Source organism: Canis lupus, chromosome 7 (genome assembly GCF_003254725.2).
Source record: "Canis lupus dingo isolate Sandy chromosome 7, ASM325472v2, whole genome shotgun sequence".
Lineage (NCBI taxonomy): Eukaryota > Metazoa > Chordata > Mammalia > Carnivora > Canidae > Canis > Canis lupus.
This window is the reverse complement of record NC_064249.1, coordinates 34,016,267-34,044,051: the sequence shown is the minus strand read 5'-3', so window position 1 is coordinate 34,044,051 and position 27,785 is coordinate 34,016,267. Positions and strand designations below refer to the sequence as shown.

Below are 27,785 nucleotides of genomic sequence, written 5' to 3'. Positions count from 1 at the left end.
AGCTGCTACCCAGGCACCCCAACAGATCTTGTAATTGTATCTGACCTCCTTTTTCCGCCTTTTTAGAGGAGAGTTTAATACATATGTGTTTAATATGGTTTCTGAAGAATTTACTTCTGTCACCTATTTTTTACATTCTTTTAAGTTTTGTTGTTGTTGTTCCTCCATTTCTCCACTACTGCATGTTTTTTGTACTTAGTTGATTTTTTGCTAACGTGTCATTAGATTTCTTTTCCTGTGTGTTTTTTTAGTTATTTTCTTAGTGGTTACCTTGAGGATTGCAAATAACATCTTAAATTTATAATAACCTAATTTCAGTAATACCAACTTAATTTTAAGAGTATACAAACACTTTGCTTCTGTACATCTCCCTCCCTCCTGTGTTATTTTATATTTGTCACAGATTACATTTTATATATTGTATTCCTATTGACATCGCTTTATAAGTTTTCTTTTTGTAAGATTTTATTTATTCATGAGAAACATAGAGAGAGAGAGGCAGAGACACAGGCAGAGGGAGAAGCAGGCTCCCTGCAGAGAACCCGACTTGATCCCAGGACCCCAGGATCACGCCCTGAGCCGAAGACAGGTGCTCAACCACTGAGCCACTCAGGCATCCCGCTTTATAAGTTTTGTTGTATGTATTTGCCTATTAAATCATACTGGAAAAAGAGAAAAGCTGCAAATCATATCAGAAGAACAATCATCTTGGATTTATATTTACCTACATATTTATTTTACTTTTGTTATCTTTAATTTTTCGCATGGCTTCTAGTTACTGTCTAGTGTCTTTTCATATCAGCCTGAAAGTCTTTCTTTTGCATTTTTCTGTAGGTCAGTATACTGGTAATGAACTGTCAGTTTTTGCTTAACTGGAAAGTCTTAATTGTGATTCATTTATAAGATTTAGTTTTATTAGATACAGAATTCTTGGTTGACAGTTTTTAACCCCAGACTTTATAAATATGCCATCCCACTGCTTTCTCACTTCCATGGCTTATGAGGAGAAATCAGCCATTAATCTTATTAGGGATACATGACAAGTGTCTTCTCTTGATGTTTTCAAAATGGTCTTTTTCTTTCAGTTTTGGCAGTTTGAGTATAATATGGCTGAGTCTGGATCTGAGTGAATTTATCCTGCTTGGAGTTTGTTGAGCTTCTTGGATGTGTTTATATCTTTCCTCAGACTTGGCAAGTTTTTTGTCATTATTTCTTCCCCTTTCTCTGTTTCTTCTCCTTCTGGGACTCCTATAATGTATGTGTGGCTACATTTGACAATATACTACAGATCCCTCAGGCTCCGTTTATGTTACTCTTTTTTTTTTTTTTCTGTCACACTAGATATTTCAAGTTGTCTTACCTTCAGATTTGCTGATCATTTCTTCTTTTTGCTGAAATCTGCTATTGAACTTCCGTAGTGACCTTTCATTTTATATTATTTGTATCTTCCTGTTATGATCTTGGCTTTCTCATAGATCATTTTGCTGATTTCCCTTAGTTCTTTGTCACATAACACATGTAAGGCAGTTGATTTACTACCTTTGACTAATAATTAAAATGTCTGGGCTTCCCCAGGGATGGTTTCTGTCCATTTTTCCCCCCTACAAGTGAGTTTTCCTGTTGCTTGCTCTCTATATAGTTTGAGAACCAAACTGGATATTAAAGTATTATATTGTGATAAATCTGGAAATTTAATTATCCCACTACTTAGGGATTGCTCAATATCCCTTGTTGAATGCTGAAGCCAACATTTTACTCTTTGAAACTGTGTTTGCAAGGTGTGTATTCCTTGTTGTGTGTGGTCACTAAAATTTCTTTTTTGTCATCTCTGTGGTCAGCCAGTGACTTCATAAGGATTTCCTTAAATACCTGATTCCCAAAAGGGAAAGAAAACAAAGAAACATGCACACTTGACTCTCCAAATTCCTTAAAAGATGTTTCAGCTTTTAGGAGTTGAAGCAATGATGGCCAGCACAAAGGCTCATGATAAAAAGTATCAATCAGCAGCCAGAGCACACAATCCAATATTTTGATGAGAAAGTCTTTATTATATATCCTCTCCAGTGAGTCACGCTAGAAATTCAGGAGGATATCCACAAGCTACTTCTTGGAGCTTTTGGAATAGGAAATGGGGATGGTACGTGCTACCATGCCAAATACTGAAGTTTAGCAGTTGTTTGGCTAGACACCAGAGCCCCCAAACAGTTACTTCATATAGTTATTAGGAGTTCAATAGTCATTTATGTGGAGAAGTGATTCCTGGAGCTTCCTGTTTCCACATTTTTTTGATATTCCTAAGCTTAGGAATTAAATTGTTTACTAGAGTAGAAGTGCTTTGCTTAGCCAAGGAGATTAATATGTAGAAACTGCAACTAGAGCAGTGAAACCCCCTAAACCACTTCTTTGTTTAGCTCTTACAATATCAGCAGTGTGTTTATTGCCCATTAGTGAGGGATATGGGAGTAGTCTCCTGTAGTAAACTGAACTCCATAGGGGAAAAAAGTAAACTAAGGATATTGCCTCCCCACCCAAAGAAAGGGAGCTTGCATTTTCTACCACTGCTGGATTTTCCAATTATTGGTTCTTTGTTACAATAAGCTGAGAGCTTTACCTCTAATTTTTAGTTTTGTGATATATATAGCAGCCTTATATTTAATTATACAAATAAATGTTACCATCAAGAAAAGAGTAAATTGGGAAAAGAGACAATGAAAACATTTCATTTGTACATTCTAAAGATACTCAAGTGAATGTATTGGACTGAATGTACTTACGGAAAGATACTGTATTTTAGTAAATTATACTCCGTGTGCATTATATTATAGTCAGTGGTGAAGCAAATCAGCTCACATCTGTTAGGGACTTCAAACAACATTTTCATTTTTTGCTCATATATCTGTTGTTCAGCTGGAGGTTGGATGATACACTGACCACCCTATTTCAAGTTATATGTTAGATCTATGTCTGTTTGACATATCTCTCATTCATCTTGGACAAATAGGCTAGCCAGGGCATGTTCCTTTTTTTTTTTTTTTTTTTTTTTTGGTGATGGCAGAGGTGCAGGAGGGCAAGCCAATTGCCCAAGCACATTTTAGGCTTTATTTGCATCACATATACTGATGTCATCCTGTTGGCCAAAACAAATTATAAGGCAGAGCCTAGAGTTAAGGAATGGGAGATTATACCCCACCTCTGATTGGAAGAATGCAGAATCACAGGGCAAAGGTTATAGTTTGTGGTATAATTTGAATATGTAAGAGGGCCTGGGCCTGCAGTCTTCAAAAAACTCAATGATCCTCTGTACAATCATACTTTAGATCCCAATGAAGACTGTTCGTGCTTTGAGAAAATGTTGTAGGAATTTTAATAAATGATCCATTAAACTTCTCTAGAATTGAAATATGAATGAAATATAAAGACTAACATTTTTAATTTTATGATTAATCCATGAGCTACATTATATTGTCACAATTTTTATCCTGAAGTGTCCTTTAAGTGAATACTTTAGAGAATTGACATAGAAAATACTCAATAAATGCTACTTGTTTGGTTGATATTGTTCTAGTCTCAAGTTACAACTTTAGGGTATTATTTGGCAGAAAAGATTAGGAGGAGAGGGAGAGAAGGAGACGAACATTAAGTGGGTACCTTCCATATGCCAGGTATTATAAGATACCATATCTGTGTTTCATTTTGTCTTTAAATATTCTTTCTTTGGGTTTTTTTTTTCTTTGTACAGATATATCTAAAATTGAGAAGCATTTGTTGTTATTTTTGTCATTTTTGAGGTTTTGAATCACTTAGCACGAGGGACTGGGGTTTTAATTCAGAAAGTCTACTCCAAAATACATGTTTTCTTGGCTCATCCAGAAACTGTACAAGGAAATGTAACTGCTATCACATCTGGTCAACACTCGGGCATTTCTCTACAATTGTTGAACCCAAAGGCTTCTTATTCCCCCAACCCTTAGAGGATCCTGAGCTGAAACCTAGCTTGGACTTTGAGGAAGCTCTCAACCAGGTTTCAGTTTTATCTGTGTGTGAGTGTTTATATTACTCAGTGAGTAGAAAAAGATCATTGGAATTGAAGGACCAGTGAGAAAGCTGTCTTAGATAAGGAGAGAGCCCTATGTAAAAATGGAAAAGCAGTAGCTTTTTTTGTGATATCTCGTTCCCACCTGCTGTTGAGAAGCTAGAAGAGGTCTCAAGGCCATTGTACCACTCCAGTAAATAAATACCCCTCATCTTGAGGATAACTTTTATTTTGTTTCAGAAATTATGTATTTGTTTATTTATCTTTTAAGTGTCAGTGAAAATCAAAAAAATATATTAAAAGCCATTATTTCATATTTTATGTAATTATATGTAGTTGACCCCTGAACAATACAGGTGTTAGGAGTTCCAAGCCCTACACAGTTGCAAATCCATGTATAACTTTTGACTCCCCTAAAATGTAACTCCTAATAGCCTACTGTTGACCAGAAGCCTTACCAATAACAAACTGTTAACACATATTGTTATATTACATGTATTATGTGTTATAATCTTAGAATTAGGTAAGCTAGAGAAAAGAAAAATGTTATTAGGAAAATCATAAGGAAGAGAAATTGTAATTATCATACTGTATCAAAAAATCCACATATAAGCAGGTTCATGGAGTTTGAACTGTTGTTCAAGGGTAAACTATAATTATTGTTTGTATATTTATATTATAGAATTATAGATTATATATTTGTGTATTAATATAATTCTATTTGATGTTGTCTAAATACTTAAAACAGTGTTTTTGTAGCATACAAACAATGTTCACATAAAATTTGATTTTGAAAATGTTGTATTCCCATTACCATATTTGGCTGTGCTGTTTTAGTTTTCAGTGTTTAACTTCATTTCCTTTTAACATGTCTTATTGTAGTTTTTTGTTTTCCAGTCCCTTTAAATAAATATATAAATAATAGCTAACTTATTAATATCATGTTTCAAAATTGTTCTTTTGTTGGTTTATAAACGCAGTATGCAACGTAAATGCTGTATTTAGATTGGAGGGTTTTTCTTGCATAAAATTTTTTTGATTCTGTGTTGACTTGGCCAGGATGTACATGTGAAATGCTAAAAGCCAATTTGATAGAGACTAGACAGTTGGAAGATTAACAACATTTCCAGCACAGAGTTAGGTGGATGAAAGATTTAAAAATCCAAATAAATTGACCATATCAATTGGTAAGCTGAGAGTGGAGCAAGACTTGATTGTTTAGGCTTTTTTTTTTTTTTTTAAGATTTTGTCTATTTATTCATGAGAGACATGGAGAGAGAGAGAAGAGGCAGATACATAGTTCAGAGGGTAAGCAGGCTCCTCACAGGGAGCCTGACATGGGACTCGATCTCCAGATCGAGTCATGCCCTGAGCTCCCAAAATCAGACGCTCAACTGCTGAGCCATCCAATAGTCCCTATTGTTTGGATTTTACAGAATATTATTTGCCTGTTTTAGTGAAACCCACTGTTTCTTGTATGTGCTGATAAATTTATAATCCATAATATTTTTACCTTGACATAAAATTCTACATTTTGTAGGATTTTGCTTTAATGTATAGATATAGTTCTTATTGCAGAATGTTTCAGTTCACTGGAGTATAGTTTGCTTCTATTTAAATTATAACAGAATGTGCCATTTCTTGGGGAAAATATTTACAAATAGTTTTTTGATTCCTAAGAAAAAAGTATTGAGTAGATACTATCATTACCCCATTTTAGGAAAGAATAAACCAATGAGCAGGAGATAAGTAACTTGCCCCAGGTCATGTTGAATAAAAAGTAAAGTGTTGGAATCAAGAGACAAGACAGATTCTTGATCTGTCAATCTGACTCCAAAGTTTAAGTTCTAAATGACATAGCCACCTTCTGTAGCACAGTGGTTCTCAAAGCTCAATCCACAGGCCTCTGGGAGTTCTGAAACCATTTCAAAGGTTCAAGAGGTTAAAACTATTTTCATAATAACATCAAAACATTATTTACCTTTTTTGAACTTCTAGTATAAAAAGAAAGGTAGGTAAAGCTGCTCGTTGCTTGGCATAGATCTAGGCTGAACTATACTAATAGTAATTGTATCCTTCACTGCCATGTACCTGCAGTTAAAAAAAAAAAAAATCCAGTTTCACTTAAGAATGTCTCTGATAAAGTGGTAAAAATGAGTCACATCTTTTTAATATTCTGTACAAGTAATTGGAAGGACCTATAAAGCACTTATGTTGTATACCAAAGTACCTGGTTGTCCCAATGGGAAGCATCTGTATCATTGAGTTGTGAACTGCACTACCCACTTGTTTCATGGTGCACCTTGTTACTTGAAACAATGATGAACAAATTTACGGTTTTGTAGACTTGAGTATTTTGCAAACAAAGCCTGTCATCTCAAAAAAAAAAAAAAAAAAAGAACTGGTAGTATTTTGTTGTCAAAATTTGAGCTTTCAAGAGAAAACTAGGATTTTAGAAAACTTGATTCTGCCACCATGATCCTCACAGCTGCCTAGCACTTAAAGGCTTTTTTGAGGAGATGAGTGGTGAAATTAATGAATGGGATGTTTTTAAATAATAAAATGAATGTGTCATCATTTGGAAGATCTGTGTAACTCAGGGAACCAATATTTTCCAAATGATGAATTTATAATACAAGATTCCTTCAAAGTTGAAGATGAATTTTCATGTAGCATACTATAAAAAGTTTCAGATATCTTATTATAAGTAAACTTCAAGAAACTTTCAAAGTTTTGATGTAGTATCAAAGAAAAAACTACAGTTCTTTGAGAAAACTATTAAAATAAATTTCTCTTTTCTAATTATCTGAATGAAGGCAGGCCTTCTTTTTTAAATGAATAAATCTTCGTTTCTCAGTTTTCATTTCTTTTTATGGTAAATGACATATGTAACCCATATAAACAAAATGCTCTTTGGGGTTCTTTTTTTAAAAAATAGTGAAATGAGGGCTGTCTGGTTGACTCAATTAAGCATCTGCCTTCAGGTCATGGTCCTGGGGTCCTGGGATCCAGCCCTGCATGGGCTCCCTGCTCACTGGGGAGTCTGCTTCTCCCTTTCTCTGCCTTTCCCCCATTCATGCTCTCTCTCGCTCTTGCTCTCTGTCTCTCAAATAAATTTTTAAAAAAATAGAAGAGTGTAATGGGTTCCAAGAACAAAAAACAAAAAAAATTGCTACTCTAGAAAAATGTCCTAAGAAAGTGAAGTACATGTGAGGACAGAGAAATTGCAATTGCATATTTTTAAAAGTTCTTTCAGTGGTCTATGCTTCGTTGACAATTTCTTTGGTTTTTATTTACAGTTCTTAATCAGATATCAAATATATACATTTGAAATTAGTCTTTCTCAAATTATCTATAAATCAGACATTTATTTGTATAATGTTGGTTTTTACTCAGGTTAACATAATATCATGATCATTTACTTGAGAATTGTAGACCTTTATAAGCTGTGCTCAAAGCCTTTCAGAAGTGTGATAAGTGTGAATTGGTTGACTAATTTAATATCTTCCTTTTTAATTGAACTCTTAATATTGAGTCTTTGGACTTAATACACTCCTGAGAATTTGGTAAATCTATTATGTTGTAGGACCTCTGGACTGTTTACTTAGCTAGGAGTAGATGATGCAGTTCTATTCTTAAGCCTGCTTTAAAAGGTTTGATGAATAGATACTAAAGCTAAAAATATCTGAATGTATGTTTTTCTTCAATATCTCTGCAGGATGACGTAGTTTTGCCAGAGACTTAGAAGCTAAGCAGAAAATGAGCTTAACATCCTGGTTTTTGGTGAGCAGTGGAGGCACTCGCCACAGGCTGCCACGAGAAATGATTTTTGTTGGAAGAGATGACTGTGAGCTCATGTTGCAGGTAATTGCATTAGACTTCTAGACGTGTCTACTCAAAACCTGGAACTGGTATAAAATATTCTTCTGTTCCTTTGGAGAATAACACTACATAGATATGAACTTTCTGGCTCTCCTTCTTTTAACTCTAGCTACCAGTTTAATTAATTTTCTCCCTCTTGAATCGCCTAAAAATAAGCTTTAAGTCTTGGGGAATATATTTTGAAAAATGAGATCTCAGAGTAGAGAAGTTTATTTTCAAGTAAGAAGTTTCACATTATGTACTTTAAGACTTGTAAATAATTCATAAAATTAGCATAGCATGAAGTAAAACTGAATTTTAATCACGAATGCTTCAGTGATAGGGAAATTAGTTTCTCTGCTTCTTTTCAAGATGTTCATTATGATACCTTTCAGTAGATTGAGCATAATTAAAGATTGATGGTATTTACTGCATTATATATAAAGAAGTTACTTTTAAAACATATTTACAATGTATTTGAGTAAGGTAATTAGCAGAAAAATGGATCTCCAGATTTTTGAGAATTAGTTATTTTAACAGGTTCCTGTCAGTTTGGAATTAAGTCTTATCCCCTTACTCTTCCTCCTTTTTCTGTTGTTAAAAACTGTAAACAAATACTTAAGGTTAGAAATGTTCTTTCTGTTAGCCTAGTAGTTCTCAGCTGGGGTGATCTTGCCACCCCCTGCCCAAAGGACATTTGGCAATATCAGATTGTTAAATGTGGTGGGAGGTTGGATGTGGTCACAGCTGACATTTAGTAGGTAGAGGCCAAGAGGCCACGTGTGCTTTTAAGCATCCTATAGTGTACAGCATACTTCTCTCCCCACCCTAAACACACACAACAAGGAGGTATCTGTATCTATAGTGCTGAGATTGAGAAACCCTGAGTTATCCCTAGAAAAATCAAATTTACATATGTTAGTTATACACGTTTACTTTAAAATTAGGGAACTTATTTTACAGTTCTGGGGCAATAAAACTGAAGCCACTATATAGCTATGTGAGTATAGTATATGAATGTACTAAGTGTAGTTTATGAGTAAGTTGCATACAATGACACCTTAATTAAACAACATAAGTGCTAGGAATAGAGTAGTACAGATATTTTTTTGTGTTTCTCAGTGAGATAAGGTGTTGAGAGTGCCAACTGACAAAAAGGCAGTACTGATTCTTTTTGGATAAAGGCCTCATAGAATTGGACCCTATCTTAGGCACAAATAGGGGGAGCTCATTTACCAGAGAGTGAAGAGGTGCTTTCTATGTGGCATTTGTATCAACCAGCCAAGAAATGTGAGAATGATTGTTAAGGAGCTTGCAGGATAAGTCTCGTCTTAGATGGAAATAAGAATATTAAGAGACATGACTGTTATGGTGTCTATTCCTGGACTATGTATAACAAATGGAAGTTGTCTGACAATTTCTGAGGAGGAGGGAGGAAACTGTGAGTCTAAGGAGAACAAGGTAGTTCCAGTTCACAGGACATCAGAGAGGAAAGAGGTACACAGAAAAAGAACTTGGCAGGGGTAATCCTTCAGTATTCTGTAGAGTTTGTCTAGCACAGATATGTGAAGAAAATAACCCAGAGAGGGGGAAAAAAGCAAAGAAAAGGATAGAGTTGACAGTGCGGGGCAGTAGCATGGTCAGGAATGGTGCCTGTCCTAACAGCAAGACTGCAAAACCTCGTAATTCATGAGGCATTGATCTCTACCCCCTCAGTAGTAGCGAGTAATTTACCATAGACTGAGTTCTGCCTTCAGCTAAATCTGAAAAGCAGTACCCAAGGGTCACACTCTTTTCAAGTAACTTAACTATGTCCCATAACAAAGTTCAAGAATATTTATAGGAATACAGAAATATCCAACATTCCCGAAAGGCAAAATTTACAGTGTCTGGTATATAATAAAAACTCAGTCTTGTAAAGAAGCAGAAAAATGTGACCCATAATAAAGACTGATAATAAAAGATGTTTTGTTTCTGAAGAGTTTGGCTAAGTTTGGCAAAGTAAAAACTTGTCAAAGTCTGGCAAAATTAAAAAAAAAAAAGGGTAAAACAATCCTGAAAAAGATTTCAAAACGCTACAAAGCTGGTGATACTGACTTGTATAAAGGGCAGACTCTATATAGACAAGTGGAATAGAATAGAGAGTGTAGAAATAAACCTCTGTATATATCTGTGGCTGTATCTGGTTTGAATTGTGTCCCCCTAAAAAAACGTATTGAAGCATTAATCTTCCATACCTGCAAATGTGCCCTTATTTGGAAATGGTCAAGATAAAGTCATTAGGATGGACACTAATCTAATATGACTCGATGTCCTCATAAGGAAAGGAAAAGACAGACCCAGAGGAAAAACAGCTATGTAAAAACAGAAGTGGAGATGACAGGCTGCCAGAAACCAAAGAACACCTAAGTCCACCAGAAGCTGGAAGAGGCAAGGAAAGAAGAGATCCTCTCCACAAGTGTTAGAGGAAATAAGGCCCTATCTTATTTCCTTGATTTTGGATTTTTAGAGTCCAGACTGTGAGAGGATAAATTTGTGTTGTTTTAAGCCATCTTGTGATACTTTGTTAGGAAACTATTACAATGGACAACTTATTTTTTTGAGAGTGTTAAGTTCATTCAGTGTAGGAAAGAAAGACTCTTTCGCAGATGAGGCTTGGGATAACTGGATTTCCATATACAAAAGAATGAAGTTGGATCCCTGCCACACATCATATAAAAATTAACTTAAAATGGACCAATGACCTAAATTTAAGAGCTAAAGCCATAAAGCTCTTAGAAGAAAACATAGGGATAAGCCATCATAACCTTAGATTTGGCAGTGGATTCTTAGATATGACACCAATAGCACCAGCCCCAAAGGAAAAAGTAGGTAAATGAGACTTCATTAAAGTAAAAAACTTGGATATCTAAGGACATTACCCCTCAAATGAAAAGACAACACCTAGAGTGGGAGAAAATATTTGCAAAATTATATATATCTTATAAAGGTTTAAATCCAGAGTATATAAGATGGCAGAAAAGTAGGATCCCCAAGTCACCTATCTCCACCAACTTACCTAGATAACTTTCAAATCATCCTGAAAACCTACGAATTTGGCCTGAGATTTAAAGAGAGAACAGCTGGAATTCTATAGTGAGAAGAGTTTGCACTTCTATCAAGGTAGGAAGACGGAAAAAAATAAATAAATAAAACAGCATCCAAGAGGGAGGCCCTCCACCCACCCCGCCCCGCGAGGAGCTGGGCTAAGGCCCGGTAGCGAGTGCCTCCAGGACAGGGAAGTCCAGTCCCGGAGAAACAGGAACTTTACCAATCTTCCCTGACGGAAAGGCGCTCACAGGGAACTCGGGCAGGATCCCAGGAAGGGCAGTGGAGCCCCCAGGTTCCTGGGGCTACTAACAGATGAAGTGTGGCCCAGGGGAGAGGGCGCCACACACCTCGGGCGGAGCTCTGAAAAGGGCTGGAGTGCGCCCGGCAGGGCCCCGGGAGCCGCTCAGGCGACAGCTCTGTGCAGAGGGGGCTGTGCAGCCCGGGAGCACGATTTCAGCGGCGCAGACCCTGGAGCCCAGGGCGCTGGGGGACATAGCCCAGGATCAGGTGCTCCCCTTGGGACAGGCGGGGGCTGGGAGGACACAGGACAATAAGGACGCTCCTGCCACCATCGACCCTGAGCTATGCAGATCAGCACCCCCTGCCCCCAGAGCATCCAGGCCCCTGTGGACTGGGAGACAGCAGTAGTTGCTGATAGAGCTGACTCCAGAGCTGGAGAGCTGGCCGCCGCCACTGTTGTTGTTCCTCCTGGTGTCGCCTTGTGCCTGGGACTGAGCAGGGCGCCAGGGAGCAGGGTCCTCACAGGATAAACAGCTCCCACAGAGCCCGGCACCCAGCAGGGGGTGGGGCAGCTCCCCCAGGTGCACACACCTGAGAATCAGCACAGCAGGCCCCTTCCCCAGAAGACCAGCTGGAAGGACAGGGGAAGAGCAAGTTCTTGACCAAGCAGCACTGGAAAGTTCCAGGGGAAGTCTAGGGACTTACAGTTTATAGAATCAGAGAATACCCCTCCTTGTCTTTTGTTTTTTGTTTGTTCCCTCCCCTTTTTTTTCTTTTTCCTTCCTTTTTCCAGTACGACTTGCTTTTAGCCACTCTGCACTGAGCAAAATGACTAGAAGGAAGAACTCACCACAAAAGAAACAGAAATAGTACTCTCTCCCACAGAGTTACAGAATTTGGATTACAATTCAATGTCAGAAAGCCAATTCAGAAGAACAATTATAGAGCTAGTGGTGGCTCTGGAAAAAAGCATAAAGGAATCAAGAGACTTCATGACTGCAGAATTTAGATCTAATCAGGCCAAAATTAAAAATCAGTTAAATGAGTTGCAATCCAAACTGGAGGTCCTAACAACGAGGGTTAATGAGGTAGAAGAAAGAGTGAGTGACATAGAAGACAAGTTGATGTCAAGGAACGAGACTGAGGAAAAAAAGAGGAAAACAATTAAAAGATCATGAGGAAAGGTTAAGGGAAAGAAATGACAGCCTCAGAAGGAAAAATCTACGTTTAATTGGGGTTCTAGACGGCACTGAAAGGGACAGAGGATCAGAAAGTATATTTGAACAAATCATAGCTGAGAACTTCCCTAACTTGGGGAGGGAAACAGGCATTCAGATCCAGGAGATAGAGAGATCCCCCACTTAAAATCAATAAAAACCGTTTAACATCCTGACATTTAATAGTGAAACTTGCAGATTCCAAAGATACAGACAAGATCCTTAAAGCATCAAGGGACAAGAAATCCCTAAACTTTATGGGGAGAAGTCTTAGGTTAACAGCAGACCTCTCCACAGAGACCTGGCAGGCCAGAAAGGGCTGGCAGGATATATTCAGGGTCCTAAATGAGAAGAACCTGCAACCAAGAATACTTTATCCAGCAAGGCTCTCATTCAGAATAGAAGGAGAGATAAAGAGCTTCCAAGATAGGCAGAAACTGAAAGAATATGTGACCATCAAACCAGCTCTACAAGAAATATTAAGGGGGACTCTGTAAAAGAAAGAGGAAGTCCAAGGAAACAATCACAAAAACAGGGACTGAATAGGTATTATGATAACACTAAATTCCTGTCTTTCAATAGTAACTGAACGTGAATGGGCTAAATTATCCCATTAAAAGGCACAGGGTTTCAGACTGGATAAAAAAGGAAGACCCATCTATTTGCTGGCTACAGAGACTCATTTTAGACGTAAGGACACTTACAGCCTGAAAATAAAAGGTTGGAGAACCATTTACCATTCAAATGGTCCTCAAAAGAAAGCAGGGCTAGCCATCCTTATATCAGATAAACTAAAATTTACCCCGAAGACTGTAGTGAGAGATGAAGAGGGACACTATATCATACTTAAAGGATCTATCCAACAAGAAGACTTAACAATCCTCAATATATATGCCCCGAATGTGGGAGCTGCCAAATATATCAATCATTTAATAACCAAAGTTAAGACATACTTAGATAATAATACACTTATACTTGGTGACGTCAATCTAGCGCTTTCTACACTCGATAGGTCTTCTAAGCACAACATCTCCACAAAGAAACGAGAGCTTTGAATGATATACTGGACCAGATGGATTTCACAGATATCTACAGAACTTTACATCCAAACTCAACTGAATACACATTCTTCTCAAGTGCACATGGAACTTTCTCCAGAATAGACCACATACTGGGTCACAAATCGGGTCTGAACCGATACCAAAAGATTGGGATCGTCCCCTGCATATTCTCAGACCATAATGCCTCGAAATTAGAACTAAATCACAACAAGAAGTTTGGAAGGACTTCAAACACGTGGAGGTTAAGGACCATCCTGCTAAAAGATGAAAGGGTCAACCAGGAAATTAAGGAAGAATTAAAAAGATTCATGGAAACTAATGAGAATGAAGATACAACCCTTCAAAATCTTTGGGATGCAGCAAAAGCAGTCCTGAGGGGGAGATACATCACAATACAAGCATCCATTCAAAAACTGGAAAGAACTCAAATGCAAAAGCTAACCTTACACATAAAAGAGCAAGAGAAAAAAACAGCAAATAGATCCTACACCCAGCAGAAGAAGAGAATTAATAAAGATTTGAGCAGAACGAAATCGAGACCAGAAGAACTGTGGAACAGATCAACAGAACCAGGAGTTTGGTTCTTTGAAAGAATTAATAAGATAGATAAACCATTAGCCAGCCTTATTAAAAAGAAGAGAGAGAAGATTCAAATTAATAAAATCATGAATGAGAAAGGAGAGATCACTACCAACACCAAGGAAATACAAACGATTTTAAAAACATATTATGAACAGCTATACGCCAATAAATTAGGCAATCTAGAAGAAATGGATGCATTTCTGGAAAGCCACAAACTTACCAAAACTGGAACAGGAAGAAATAGAAAACCTGAACAGGCCAATAACCAGGGAGGAAATTGAAGCAGTCATCAAAAACCTCCCAAGACATGAAAGTCCAGGGCCAGATGGCTTCCCAGGGGAATTCTATCAAATGTTTAAAGAAGAAACCATACCTATTCTACTAAAGCTGTTTGGAAAGATAGAAAGAGATGGAGTACTTCCAAATTCGTTCTATGAGGCCAGCATCACCTTAATTCCAAAACCAGACAAAGACCCCACCAAAAAGGAAAATTATAGACCAATATCCCTGATGAACACAGATGCAAAAATTCTCAACAAGTTACTAGCCAGTAGGATCCAACAGTATATTAAGAATATTATTCACCATGACCAAGTGGGATTAATCCCTGGGATGCAAGGCTGGTTCAACACTCGTAAAGCAGTCAATGTGATAGATCATATCAACGAGAAAAAACAAAAACCATGTGATCCTCTCAATAGATGCAGAGAAAGCATTTGACAAAATACATCATCCATTCCTGATCAAAGCTCTCCAGAGTGTAGAGATAGAGGGAACATTCCTCAGCATCTCCAAAGCCATCTACAAAAATCCCACAGCAAATATCATTCTCAATGGGGAAACACTGGGACCCTTTCCCCTAAGATCAGGAACACAACAGGGATGTCCATTCTCACCACTGCTATTCAACATAGTACTACAAGTGTTCACCTCAGCAATCAGGCAGCAAAAAGAAAAGGCATGCAGATTGGCAAAGAAGAAGTCAAATTCTCCGTCTTTGTAGGTGACATGATACTGTACATAGAAAACCCAAAAGCCTTCACCCCAAGATTGCTAGAACTCATACAGCAATTTGGTAGCATGGCAGGATACAAAATCAATGCCCAGAAATCAGCGGCATTTCTATACACTAGCAATGAGACTGAAGAAAGAGAAATTAAGGAGTCAATCCCATTTACAATTGCACCGAGAAGCATAAGATACCTAGGAATAAACCTAACCAAAGAGGTAAAGGATCTATACCCTAAAAACTATAGAACACTTCTGAAAGAAATTGAGGAAGACACAAAGAGATGGAAAAATATTCCATGCTCATGGATTGTAAGAATTAATATAGTGAAAATGTCAATGCTACCCAGGGCAATTTACACATTTAATGCAATCCCTATCAAAATACCATGGACTTTCTTCAGAGAGTTGGAACAAATCATCTTAAGATTTGTGTGGAATCAGAAAAGACCCCGAATAGCCAGGGGAATATTAAAAAAGAAAACCAGAGCTGGAGGCATCACAATGCCAGCTTTCAGGTTGTACTACAAAGCTGTGGTCATCAAGACAGTGTGGTACTGGCACAAAAACAGACACATAGATCAATGGAACAGAATAGAGAACTCAGAAGTGGACCCTCAACTTTATGGTCAACTAATATTCGACAAAGCAGGAAAGAATATCCACTGGAAAAAAGACAGTCTCTTCAATAAATGGTGCTGGGAAAATTGGAAAGCCACATGCAAAAGAATGAAACTAGACCGTTGTCTTACACTATACACAAAGATAAACTCAATGAGATGAAATTAGAATGGATGAAAGTTCTAAATGTGAAACAAAAAAGAATGAAACTAGACCGTTGTCTTACAGTATACACAAAGATAAACTCAATGAGATGAAATTAGAATGGATGAAAGTTCTAAATGTGAAACAAGAATCCATCAAAATCCTAGAGGAGAACGCAGGCAACACCCTTTTTGAACTTGGCCACAGCCACTTCTTGCAAGATAACATCCATGAAGGCAAGTGACACAAAAGCAAAAATGAATTATTGGGACTTCATCAAGATAAAAAGCTTCTGCACGGCAAAAGAAACAGCAGAACTAAAAGACAACCTACAGAATGGGAGAAGATATTTGCAAATGACCTATCAGATGAAGGGCTAGTATCCGAGATCTATAAAGAACTTATTAAATTTAACAGCAAAGAAACAAACAGTCCAATCATGCAATGTGCAAAAGACATGAACAGAAATTTCACAGAGGAACACATAGACATAGACATGGCCAACAAGCACATGAGAAAATCCTCTGCATCACTTGCCATCAGGGAAATAGAAATCAAAACCACAATGTGATACCACCTCACACCAGTGAGAATAGGGAAAATTAACAAGACAGGAAACAGCAAATGTTGGAGAGGATGTGGAGAAAGGGAAACCCTCTTGCACTATTGGTGGGAATGTGAGCTGGTGCAGCCACTCTGGAAAACACTGTGGAGGTTCCTCAAAGAGTTAAAAATAGATCTGCCCTACAACCAGCAATTGCACTGCTGGGGATTTACCCCAAAGATACAGATGCAGTGAAACGGCAGGACACCTGCACCCCGATGTTTATAGCAGCAATGTCCACAATAGCCAAAGTGTGGAAGGAGCCTCGGTGTCCATCGAAAGATGAATGGATAAAGAAGATGTGGTTTATGTATACAATGGAAAATTACTCAGCCATTAGAAATGACAAATACCCACGATTTGCTTCGATGTGGATGGAACTGGAGGGTATTATGCTGAGTGAAGTAAGTCGATTGGAGAAGGACAAATATCATATGGTCTCATTCATTTGGGGAATATAAAAATTAGTGAAAGGCAATAAAGGGGAAAGGAGAGAAAATGAATGAATATATCAGTGAGGGTGTCAAAACATGAGAGACACCTAACTCTGGGAAACAAGCAAGGGGTAGTGGAAAGGGAGGTGGGCAGGGGGTTGAGGTGACTGGGTGACGGGCACTGAGGGGGGACACTTGACGGGATGAGCACTGGGTGTTAATGCTATATGTTGGCAAATTGAACTCCAAGTAAAATTTTTTTTAAAAAATCCAGAGTATATGAAGAATTCCTACAACTCAACAACAAAAAGACAAGCAGCTGAATTAAAAAATGGACAAGAGACTTGACTAGATATTTCTCCAAAGAAGATCTAAAAATGCTCAGTAAACACATGAAAAAGATCATGAACAACATCATTCATCATTAAGAAATGCTAGTCAAAACCATAGTGAGACAGCACTTCACATCTACTATAATGGCTATTATTTTTTTAAAACAGGAAAATAAATGTCAGTGAAGATGTGGAGAAATTGAAATTCTTGTATGTTGCTGGTGGGATTGTAAAATGGTGTCACTGCAGTAGAAAATAGTTTTTAGTGGTTCCTCAAAATGGACATAGACCAGCAATTCCACTTTTAGGTATATATCCAGCAATTGTGTGCAAGGTCTGGAACACATGCTTGTGTGTCATTGTTCATTACAGCATTCGTTATTCACATAACCAAAAGGTGGAAATAGCCCCAGTGTTTAGCCACAAATGAATTGTATAAACAAAATGCAAAAAAAAAAAAAAAAAAACAAAATGCAATGTATATACCTATAATGGATTATTACTCACTTGTAAAAAGGAATGAAGTTCTCATACATGCTGCAACATAAATGAACTTTGAAAACATTCTGCTAAGTGAAATAAACCAGACACAAAGGACAAATGCTACATAATTTCATTTCTTTGGAAATAGCTAGAATTGGCAAATTCATAGACATAAAGAGGGTTAGCAGCTACCAGTGGCTGGGAGAAAGAGGTTTGGGGAGTTATTGGTTAAGAGTTCTAGAGTTTCTGTTTGGAGTGATTAAAAAAATTTTTGGAAATAGTGTTAGTGTACGACATTGTGGTAGTGCACGTTGTGTTAGTGCACAACATTGTGAATTTAATTAATGCCATAGAACTGTATACTTACAAATGCTTACAATGGCAGGCATTATGCTATAAATATATATATCACCACAGTGTAAAAAAAGGAAATAAATGGCTATAGAATTTTAAAGTATCTTTGAATTGAGTCAGGTGATTCATAGCGCCTTTATGAAACTTAGAGGAAAAATTATTATTTTAATGAGCAGGAACCAATATTACAGTGCTGTAAAAAGTCAAAACTTAAAATAAGATTTTAATTTAAATTTCATTAATGTTTGTGGTATGAATATCCACCCTATCTATGACTGTTTTTATTTATGCTTTGTTTTTTAAATAGAATGTAAAGGAGATAATGGAACTCCATGAACAGGCAAGAAAAAGAACAATTTTGATCTGTTCCTCAATCTCCACCCTTAAAGATACTTCTGCCCTTTATCTGATGATAGCACACTTTATAGCCCTCCTCTAGACACAGTAGATTTCTCTGAAAGAGATCTGTGAGTAGATTGGCATACTGGTAATCTGTTAGTTTGAATTAGTGCTACAAATTGATAGCACTCTTCGTAGCACTAAAGGACATCTTATCTACGGAAGTAAGAACAAATATTTGCAAATTTTATTTAGTTTTTAAGTGGTTTAATGTTAATCTTTTCTATAGTAGTAAAATAAATGGATAATTAAAACTTACTCCTTTTATATCATTTTAAAAATGAACTAAGCTTATGTACAAATTACAGTGTTAGAAAAGTGAAGAATTTTGTGTTTATAAATGCAAAAGGTATTTGTTTTGAAAGATTAGTGCTCTAGAGCTATTGCAATTGTGTTTTCCTTTTAAAGCCTTTACATAGCTTCAGTGGTTCTGCATTGGCTAGGTTAGTCAGTGTGACAATTAAAATTGTTAGAAGTGCAAATAGCTAGTATTTGATTGCTTTTAAATGAGTAAATAGAAGATCTTTAAAATTTTGGTTGATCTAAATCTGCATTTATGGCTTAAAATCTTCAATTTATAAGGTACAGGAAATCACTTGTTAGGTCTTAGAATCTCTGCCTCTGAATAATTTTAAGTAGTTTCTTACCTGTAAAGATTTCAACTACAAATAGATTAACTGGTCTTTGGTGATAATATGGCTTAAACCCAAAGCCGAAGGGAAATAAATGATCCATAAGGTTATATGACCTGCTTGATTACAATTAAAAATTTTTGTTGTTTTGTGACAAAAAATAAATTTTTTGAGTTTTATGTTTTTTTAATTTCATCTCATTCCAAAAAGGTAGTCTAAAGAATGTGACGATTAGGAAGAAAATGTACCTGGATATTAGAGTAGATGGTTAAACAAAGGGTTCTGGAATTAGTTCTCCCACTTACCCTGGAAGCCTCCAGCAAATTATTTAGACTTGCTATGCCTGTTTGTCTTGCTGTAGAAAGATGACTGTGCTATGTTCCATAAGACATATTATGCAAAATAAATCTTAGCCAAAGATGAAAGCTATAAAGTATAATTATTAGATGGAAATTACACTTTTGTCTGGAGTAACACATGTTAATACAACTATTAAAAGTACCTTGATAGTACTTTTTATTTCTCCTTGTTCATTTATGTTATTTTGGTTGTTCCTCTCACCATTTTCCTTAAAGATAGAATCATCCCCATTTTACAGATGGTAAAATTAAGATTAGAAAGACTTAGAGGGCCAGCATCACATAAGCATTAAGTCATGAAAGCTAGTATTAGAGTCTTGGTCATACTGGCTCAAAATCAAATGACCTTTCTCTTCTACCACTAAGCTGCTACTGCATGTATATAATCTTAAACTGGTTTGATAACTTACTTCTGCTAGTAAATATATTCAAACTTTTATTGCAATATATGGGATACTTCTAAGTACAAATAGAATTGCACTTTGAAAGGTTCATTATCTAAATCTAATTTTATCTTCATAAAATTTTTTATTGCACCAAATAGTTGAATTTTGCTCTGTTTTGAGAAATGTCATTGTACTGACACATGGTTTTTTTCCCCCTAATGCATAATAAAGACTGTAACGAAGTTATATTTGACTTACTATTTTAATATTAACTTTCAAAAAAATATTTTAACTTTCACACTAGTAAAAGAACAGTCCCCAGGAGGATAATGGAATATGTTTTGAAGATCATAGGTAACTTATTTTCTTCTGTCCTTGGGGGGCATATAGCAAAGAATAAGTCTCTGTGTATATTCTGTAAAAATGCAGTTGAGCTTTAAAGAGTCAGCCACAGGGTCTTTAAAAAAGATTTTAAAAGAGTGATGATGCACAATGTCAATCTTTCTTTTTCTCATTAGGTTTTTTTTTTTTAATCCTATGTTCCATGTATGTCTGTGTTTTAGTAGGAAAAAGAAGTAATAGGAGAAGAAATAATGTTAAGAAGTAGCCATTTCATACCAAAAGCACATATGACACATATAAGGTAGTCATTTGCACCATTTCATGTGTTAGCTTTTAGTTAAAATTAGCTTTTCATTGTGCCTGGCCTAGAATTTTTTTTTTATTATGACTTATTTGATATCAGACTTTTTGTTGTTTCTTTGTTTTGTTTGTTTCAGAAAAGGAAGTATTTCTTAAATGTAGCAGTGTTGTTGCTTCATTTTAATACTCTTATTTTCCACAGTTTTCTGGTTATAATTATCTTGTCTGAGGTCCAAAATTTTTTTGTTTGGGTTTGATTCTGTTTTAAGCCATCCAGTTTGTAGGTTTCTTAAAATTTGGTCTGAACTTTGTAAGTTCAGTACTTTCAATATTTTATTCTCTTAAGAAAATTTTTCTATCTTCATTCTTCATGAAATGAGATTGGCTAAATAGCATCTGTTTTCTATCCAAAGAACCTTTGCTAAGCATCTACAAACAGGCCCCATGCTGGCCACTGAGGGATCAATGCATATACAGGTAAGGCCTCCCTGTCCTTGTCCACTAAACTAAAAGGAAGTGTCCACTAAAAGGAAGTGTGCATATAAAGAATAGACATTACAGCACAGAACAGTGATATGTTTGATGTGAGGTGCACAAAAGACAGATTGATCAGTCCTTCCAGCAAGGAAATGTGGAGATGAGAAGTCTGGAAAATTTTCACAGAGGAGATGGCTTCTGCTGAATAATCTTAAAAGATGAATAAATGGTTTCTGGAAGGTTTAGTGTGTGACTCAGTACATGGTATTAAAGAAAGCATTGGCATTCCGTGTCTATTAGGCAATTTAAATAGTCCCTTGTGATTTATATGTAGGATGTGAAGGCAAACATTTTGAGAGATTAAGACTTGGAAGTTAGAAGAGATGAGATCTTGGAGGGCCTTGTGTGCTAGATTAAAGATTGTATTTTACCTTAGCCAGTAAGTATGCTGAGTTTTTACACAGGGCAATATTGCCTTTTTTAAATGCTTCCCATGCCTTATGTCATTTAATCCTCACAAACCAACCTCTGAGATAGGTCTTTTCTATAGATGATTAAGACAAAGATTAGTTATTTTACTAAGGCCGCACAGTTGTCAGATGTCTCGACCAGTTCTTTTGGACTCCAGCACTTGCACTTTAAACTGTTAATCTATATTGCTGCTCAGAAATTGGAGCACAGGGCAGCCCCGGTGGCGCAGCGGCTTAGCGCCGCCTGCAGCCCAGGGTGTGATCCTGGAGACCCCGGATCGAGTCCCACGTCAGGCTCCCTGCGTACAGCCTGCTTCTCTCTCTGCCTGTGTCTCCGCCTCTCTTTCGCTCTCTCTGAATAAATAAATAAATAAATCTTTAAAAAAAAAAAAAAAAAAAAAGAAATTGGAGCACAGAATTGTATAAGCACTTAGGAGGTGAGGTGAGTTCTAAAATGAAGACAAAAGTATGAGAGGGATTGAAAAGTTAGGATGTACTTTCTAGTTAATGAGGGCCAGAGAGAAAAAGAGCCTCAGACCTAGCATCTTTGGCATAGAAATGAATGAAATAACGTTTCAGGAGGTGTACTTTTGAGGAACCAGGTAGTGAGTTTGAGGTTTTGAAGGGACATCCAGATTGAGATAATCAGTAGAAAATAGGAAATAAATATGTGAAGCTGAGCAGAGTAGTCTGAGCAGAAGGTAGACGTTTGGGAGTTGGGAGCATGAAGGGATAGAGAGAGCCAGAGGGAGCTGGATTACAGGGAAGAAAGTAAAGGAGTGATAGAGTATGGTTGCTGGAGAACAGGAAGGGGTCAGAGTATGAGATGACCTACTACAGTCAGAGCACTGAGGTTGCATAATAGTAAGTAATTGTAAATAAGTGAGAGAACTGGAAGAAAGGAGAAAAGTAGTCATAGAGAAAATACTATTTTAGATTCCAGGTGTAGAATCTGTTTCACATAAGATCTAGCAATGGGAGTGGTATGCCAAGATAGGGTATGGAGTTTGGTTGTGGAGGTCAGGAAGGCTAGACATGGTTGTCTACATAGATTTTTTTTTTAAGATTTTATTTATTTGAGAGAGAGCACATGAATGGAGGGGAGGGGCAGAGGAAGAGAATCTTCAAGTAGATTCCCTGCTGAGCATAGAGCCTGACATAGGGCTTGATCTCAGGGCCCCGTGTTCATGACCTGAGCTGAAACCAAGAGTCAGACACTCGACCATCTGAGCCACACAGGTGCTCCCTATATAGATGTTCAAAATCGGTCATGATGAAGTAGGAATTTGAATGAAAATGAAGACTATGAACCATAACTCCAAACTTTAGTCAAAAAGTTAAAATGAAGGCTGCTGGGTGGTTTAATCAGTTAGAGCCTGTGACGTAGATCTTGGGGCATGAGTTCAAGCCCCAGACTGGGGGGTAGAGTTTACTCAGGGAAAAAAAAAAAAAGTTAAAATAACCACAGACGATTGCAGCAATCTTAGAGGGGTGTGTATGTGTGTGGAAGTATATAGTGTGTATATATATTTGTTTATACTTGTATTTATATTTATGTATAGGTGGATAACAAGAACTTGAAAAAAAAGTAAAAGGCTTTTCCTTGAAGGGGGAAAGTAATGATCCAAAAGTCACAATAGTACACTGTGGATTTATTCTGTTTCTGAACTCAGCAGAATGTTGGATTTAGGAGATGGGCATCCACTTTAAAGGAACGCAGCAGAAATAGTGTTCTCTGGGGGAAAGACAGATTTCAGTTGAAGGAAGTAAGAGGTAGCCATCTGTGAGAGCTTGAGAATGAAGAGTTTCGGGTAAGGTGGATTCTTGAGAGTGCAATGCAAAGCCATGGGAAGAGAATCTTTCTAGAAAGTAAAAAATCACAAAGAAGGAGGTACATTCTTCTGGGTATTTTCTATAAGGAGGCAGTAACTAGAGAGTCTGGCATTTTTTTAAGTTGAGATAGAATTAACTTATGATATTTATTAGTTTCTAGTGGGCAATGATTGACTGTATATGTTGAGAAGTGATCACCCTAGTAAGTATAGTTAATGTCTGTCCCCGTACAAAGCTACAGAAAAAAATGGCTTTTCTTATGATGACTTTAGGAGTCTTGCATTCTTACTGGAGTCTTAAAGTGACAAGAATAAGAGAACTACTAATATTGACAATCTTTATAGTTTACACCCAATCAGCTAAGGTTTTCCCATTAGGACCACAAACTTGATGAAATTAGCAGCCTTTGTCAGGATTTAAATTAGATGTTTGAGAAATTATTAGATTTGCATTGAAATGTCCAAATGGGTTGTGAAAATTAAGGTGTAGTACACCTTCTCCTGGCTTGTGTAATCTAGAGAAAATGTGGATTTGATTATCTGGAAATGAAAATGCATTAATTAATGCTTATATGGTTAGATGTAAGTAGGGAACTTTCCTTATTCATAACTTCATTTTTTCTTGAGCACTCACTAGATATATTATGCTCTATAATTTTGGTTTTCTGCTAAATTTCTTTGATGGATGCTTAAACAATGCCTGCCACCTTGAAAATAGTAGATTGTGAGCAGTCCCAGTGGCCCAGCAGTTTAGTACCGCCTTCAACCCGAGGTGTGGTCCTGGAGACCCGGGATCGCGTCCCACATTGGGCTCCCTTCATGGAGCCTGTTTGTCCCTCTGCCTGTGTCTCTGCCTCTCTCTCTCTCTCTCTGTGTCTCTCATGAATAAATAAATAAGGTTTATTTATTTAAAAAAAAAAAAAACATCAGGGGCTCCTGGGTGGCTCAGTTGGTTAACCCTGAGATCAAGCCCCATATCAGGTTCTATGCTCAGCACGAAGTCTACTTGAAGATTCTCTCTGCTGCTTGCCCACCCACACATGATATGTGCTCTCTCTCAAATAAATAAATCTTAAACAAGATGCTTTTTCTGACCCCACATAACATACTCAGTTCATTCCCCAGTCCCTAGAGTTGGAAAGGCATCTCCACTCAGACTATATTGTCTTCTGGTGTCTTAATGTTTGCTCTACATTCCATGGGAGGCATTCTTGTACTTACCTATCCCCAAACAATTTGAGGGCAAAGTGTATATCAGTTCAGGATTTTCTGGTTTCTAGCAAGTTTAAGTGGCCTCTCCTAATTGTTTCCTCCTTAGACCATTTTTTTCCTTTTCTTTACTACCTTCTCTGGTGCATGTTGATCACTTCCCTCAAAAGCTCTGGTTCCCTGACTCCAGAAGGAGCCACTTGGCTTATTTTCCAAAGCTTACAGTAGCTCCCTTTTCTGTGTGATTTTTGTGTTCTCAGCTCTTAGATTTTCCCCTTGAATTTCAGTTTGCCATTCTAAGGACTTGAACTCTTTCTCTGTTTCCTTTGTCACAGAGAGATTATTTATGACCATTCATTCATGTTTATTAAGTGCCTACATATACCTGCAATTGCACGTGTCTTACAGCATGCAGAGATTTTTATTCCGCAGACTAATGCAACTTGATAAATCCACAATAAGGAGGAGTGATTTTCCTAAAAGTTGCTACATGTGCTTTTTGTCACCTGAATAACTGAATTTCATACTTTATTAATTTAAACAGAGCAGCAATTTAAAACGCAAAAATAAAAACCAGAATGAAGTTTAAGTAACTTACAGATTTAATGCAGATGTTTCGTAGTGCTAATTGTTGTAATTTGACAGGTAAGCTGTAGAGGAGTAGCAGTAATCCTACAATACAGAAAGTTGTTCTTAAGTCTGAGGCTTGTAATTTTTCCTAGAGAAATTGAGGTTTCAGAGAAAACTAAAACAACAACTTTTAAAACTTTCAAAAAGAACAAGAGTGTATGTATGATGAATGTTTGAGTTTTGTTGAAAAATTGTTTGAAGTCATATACTGTTTCTTCCAAATGTTGGAAGGAAAGACCAAAACTTTTTCAATATGGAATTGAAGCTAACTGAGGAAGGAACTTTTCACTTTAGTGATAGTTATTTGGAAAGGTTGATTTCAACTAGGATATACTCTGTATTGTTGTTTTACTAGTTGCTGACCTTCTCATTTTGTTGCTGTATCTAGGAGTCAGGCTGTGTTCACTCTTGGCTGTAGTAAAAGTATCAGGGCTAATATTTCCTATAGTGTCCCTGTTTTCGTCTCTTCAGTTGATTTTGGAGTTTCTTTAAAGACCCTTTATTCAATAATCAGAATTTAGCAGTTTTTCCCATTGTAATATCTCTTGTGGGTGTGGTGGTGAGATTTGGAGGGAGAAGAGGCATTCTATAATGCTGTGATTAGTTCTCAGTCTTTTGGTGGGACTTCACAAGTGCATCTTAGCTCTTCTTTGTCCCCTCTTTAGGTGAGACAAGAAGGCTAGAGGACACTCTAGGACACGAGCTTAGTATTCCCATTCCCCCATGTCAATTAGGCTCTGGTAAAACCCTTATGGTGGAACACTGGTAAAATAGTCTTCTTTGAAGACAGGCCATTGTCTGTCTGTCTGTGACAGCAGAATGCTCTGGGTGTATTTCAGAATGGCTACTTCTACTCCCAGGCTGAGGGGACACCAGAAGACTTCTCCAGTCTTCACCCTGACATCCTGGTGGGGCTTCTGGAGGTAAAACTCAGAAAACTCCTCAAAGAGGAGTATCCCCCGCGGCTGTGCCCCTAGGAACTTTATCTTGCAAGCTAGTTGATTTGATATTCATGTCTCACAGTTACCTTACCCTTGAGTTTTCCTGCCTTGCTGGCTGCAGCCATGGTTTCTGTTCTCAGGAAGCTGGGATTCTCTGTATTCACCTCTCCATTTTTTGGGTGGACCTCAATTCTCTGATAAAACTAAGACTGGTTTTTGATTTTCCATTTGTGCATCTTTTTTCTTGTTGTCAGGATGGGGCTGATGACTTTTTTATTTTTATTTTTTTGACTGGGTACAGTATACTTTATTGATGGTACATGACAAGGTAGGGCTCCCCAAGCCCCTCCCCTTCCTCGGGGTCTAGGATGTAAATTTGGAGGTCAGGAGATTCTCAGTGTGTTGGGGGATTAAGTTGGGGCAGGAACTCCCCAGCAGCTGAGGGCCTCTCTCTTCCTCTTGTTCTTGCTGGGGCTGGTGGTCCAGGAGGCTCATACTCCTTGGAGGCCATGTGGACCATGAGGTCCACCACCCAGTTGCTGTAGCCGAATTCATTGTCATACCAGGAAATGAGCTTGACAAGTGGTCATTGAGGGCAATGCCAGCCCCAGCATCGAAGGTGGAAGAGTGGGTGTCACTGTTGAAGTCACAGGAGACAACCTGGTCCTCAGTGTAGCCCAGGATGCCCTTGAGGGGGCCCCTCCGATGCCTGCTTCACTACCTTCTTGGATGTCATATTTGGCAGCATTCTCCAGGTGGCAGGTCAGATCCACAACTGACACGTTGGGGGTGGGGACACGGAAGGCCATGCCAGTGAGCTTCCCGTTCAGCTCAGGGATGACCTTGCCCACAGCCTTGGCGGCGCCAGTGGAAGCAGGGATGTTGTTCTGGGCAGCCCCTCAGCCGTCATGCCACGGCTTCCCAGAGGGGCCGTCCATGGTCTTCTGGGTGGCAGTGATGGCATGGACGGTGGTCATGAGGCCTTCCACGATGCTGAAGTGGTCATGGATGACTTTGGTGGCTAGAGGAGCCAAGCAGTTGGTGGTGCAGGAGACATTGCTGACAATCTTGAGGGAGTTGTCATACTTCTCGTGCTTCACCCCCATCACAAACATGGGGGCATCAGCAGAAGGAGCAGAGATGATGACCCTTTTGGCCCCACCTTTCAAGTGAGCCCTAGCCTACTCCATGGTGGTGAAGACCCCAGTGGACTCCACAACATACTCAGCACCAGCATCACTCCATTTGATGTTGGCGGGATCTCACTCCTGGAAGATGGAGATGGACTTCCCGTTGATGACAAGTTTCCCATTCTCAGCCTTGACCGTGCTGTGGAATTTGCCATGGGTAGAATCATACTGAAACATGTACACCATGTAGTTGAGATCGATGAAGGGGTCATTGATGGCGACAATATCCACTGCCAGAGTTAAAAGCAGCCATGGTGACCAGGCACCCAATATGGCCAAATCTGTTCACTCCGACCTCACCATCGTGGTGTCTCGGGGACGTGGCTGGCACTGCACCAGAAGATGCGGCTGTCTGTAGAACGGGGAGGAGCAGAGAGTCAGGACTGATGACTTCTAAGCTCTTTACATGTTAGATTGGAAACTGGAAGTGATATCTCTCCCCATTTGGGATACTTTGTTTGCTTTTCATTTACCCAGGTTCCTGTAGTGGCCCCATGGTACTGAATTCAGCTTCACTGTGGTTCTCAGACTGTTTCTTCCTGTTACCGTACCAA

General features: G+C 38.0%; 1 protein-coding gene and 1 pseudogene across 14 annotated transcripts in view; one reads left to right on the top strand and one right to left on the bottom strand.

The window, feature by feature from the left end:
• The window catches only part of CEP170 (centrosomal protein 170), a 130,703-nt gene that overhangs the window by 23,190 nt on the left and 79,728 nt on the right, over nt 1-27,785 (top strand). For all 14 annotated transcript variants that reach the window (XM_049112386.1, XM_049112385.1, XM_049112384.1 and 11 more), the window contains exon 2: nt 7,752-7,897. In XM_049112386.1, the coding sequence (XP_048968343.1) occupies nt 7,793-7,897 (105 nt within the window). In that variant the 5' untranslated portion in view covers nt 7,752-7,792. The remainder of the gene's footprint in view (nt 1-7,751; nt 7,898-27,785) is intronic.
• Nucleotides 25,160-27,506, bottom strand: LOC125755426 (glyceraldehyde-3-phosphate dehydrogenase-like; annotated as a pseudogene).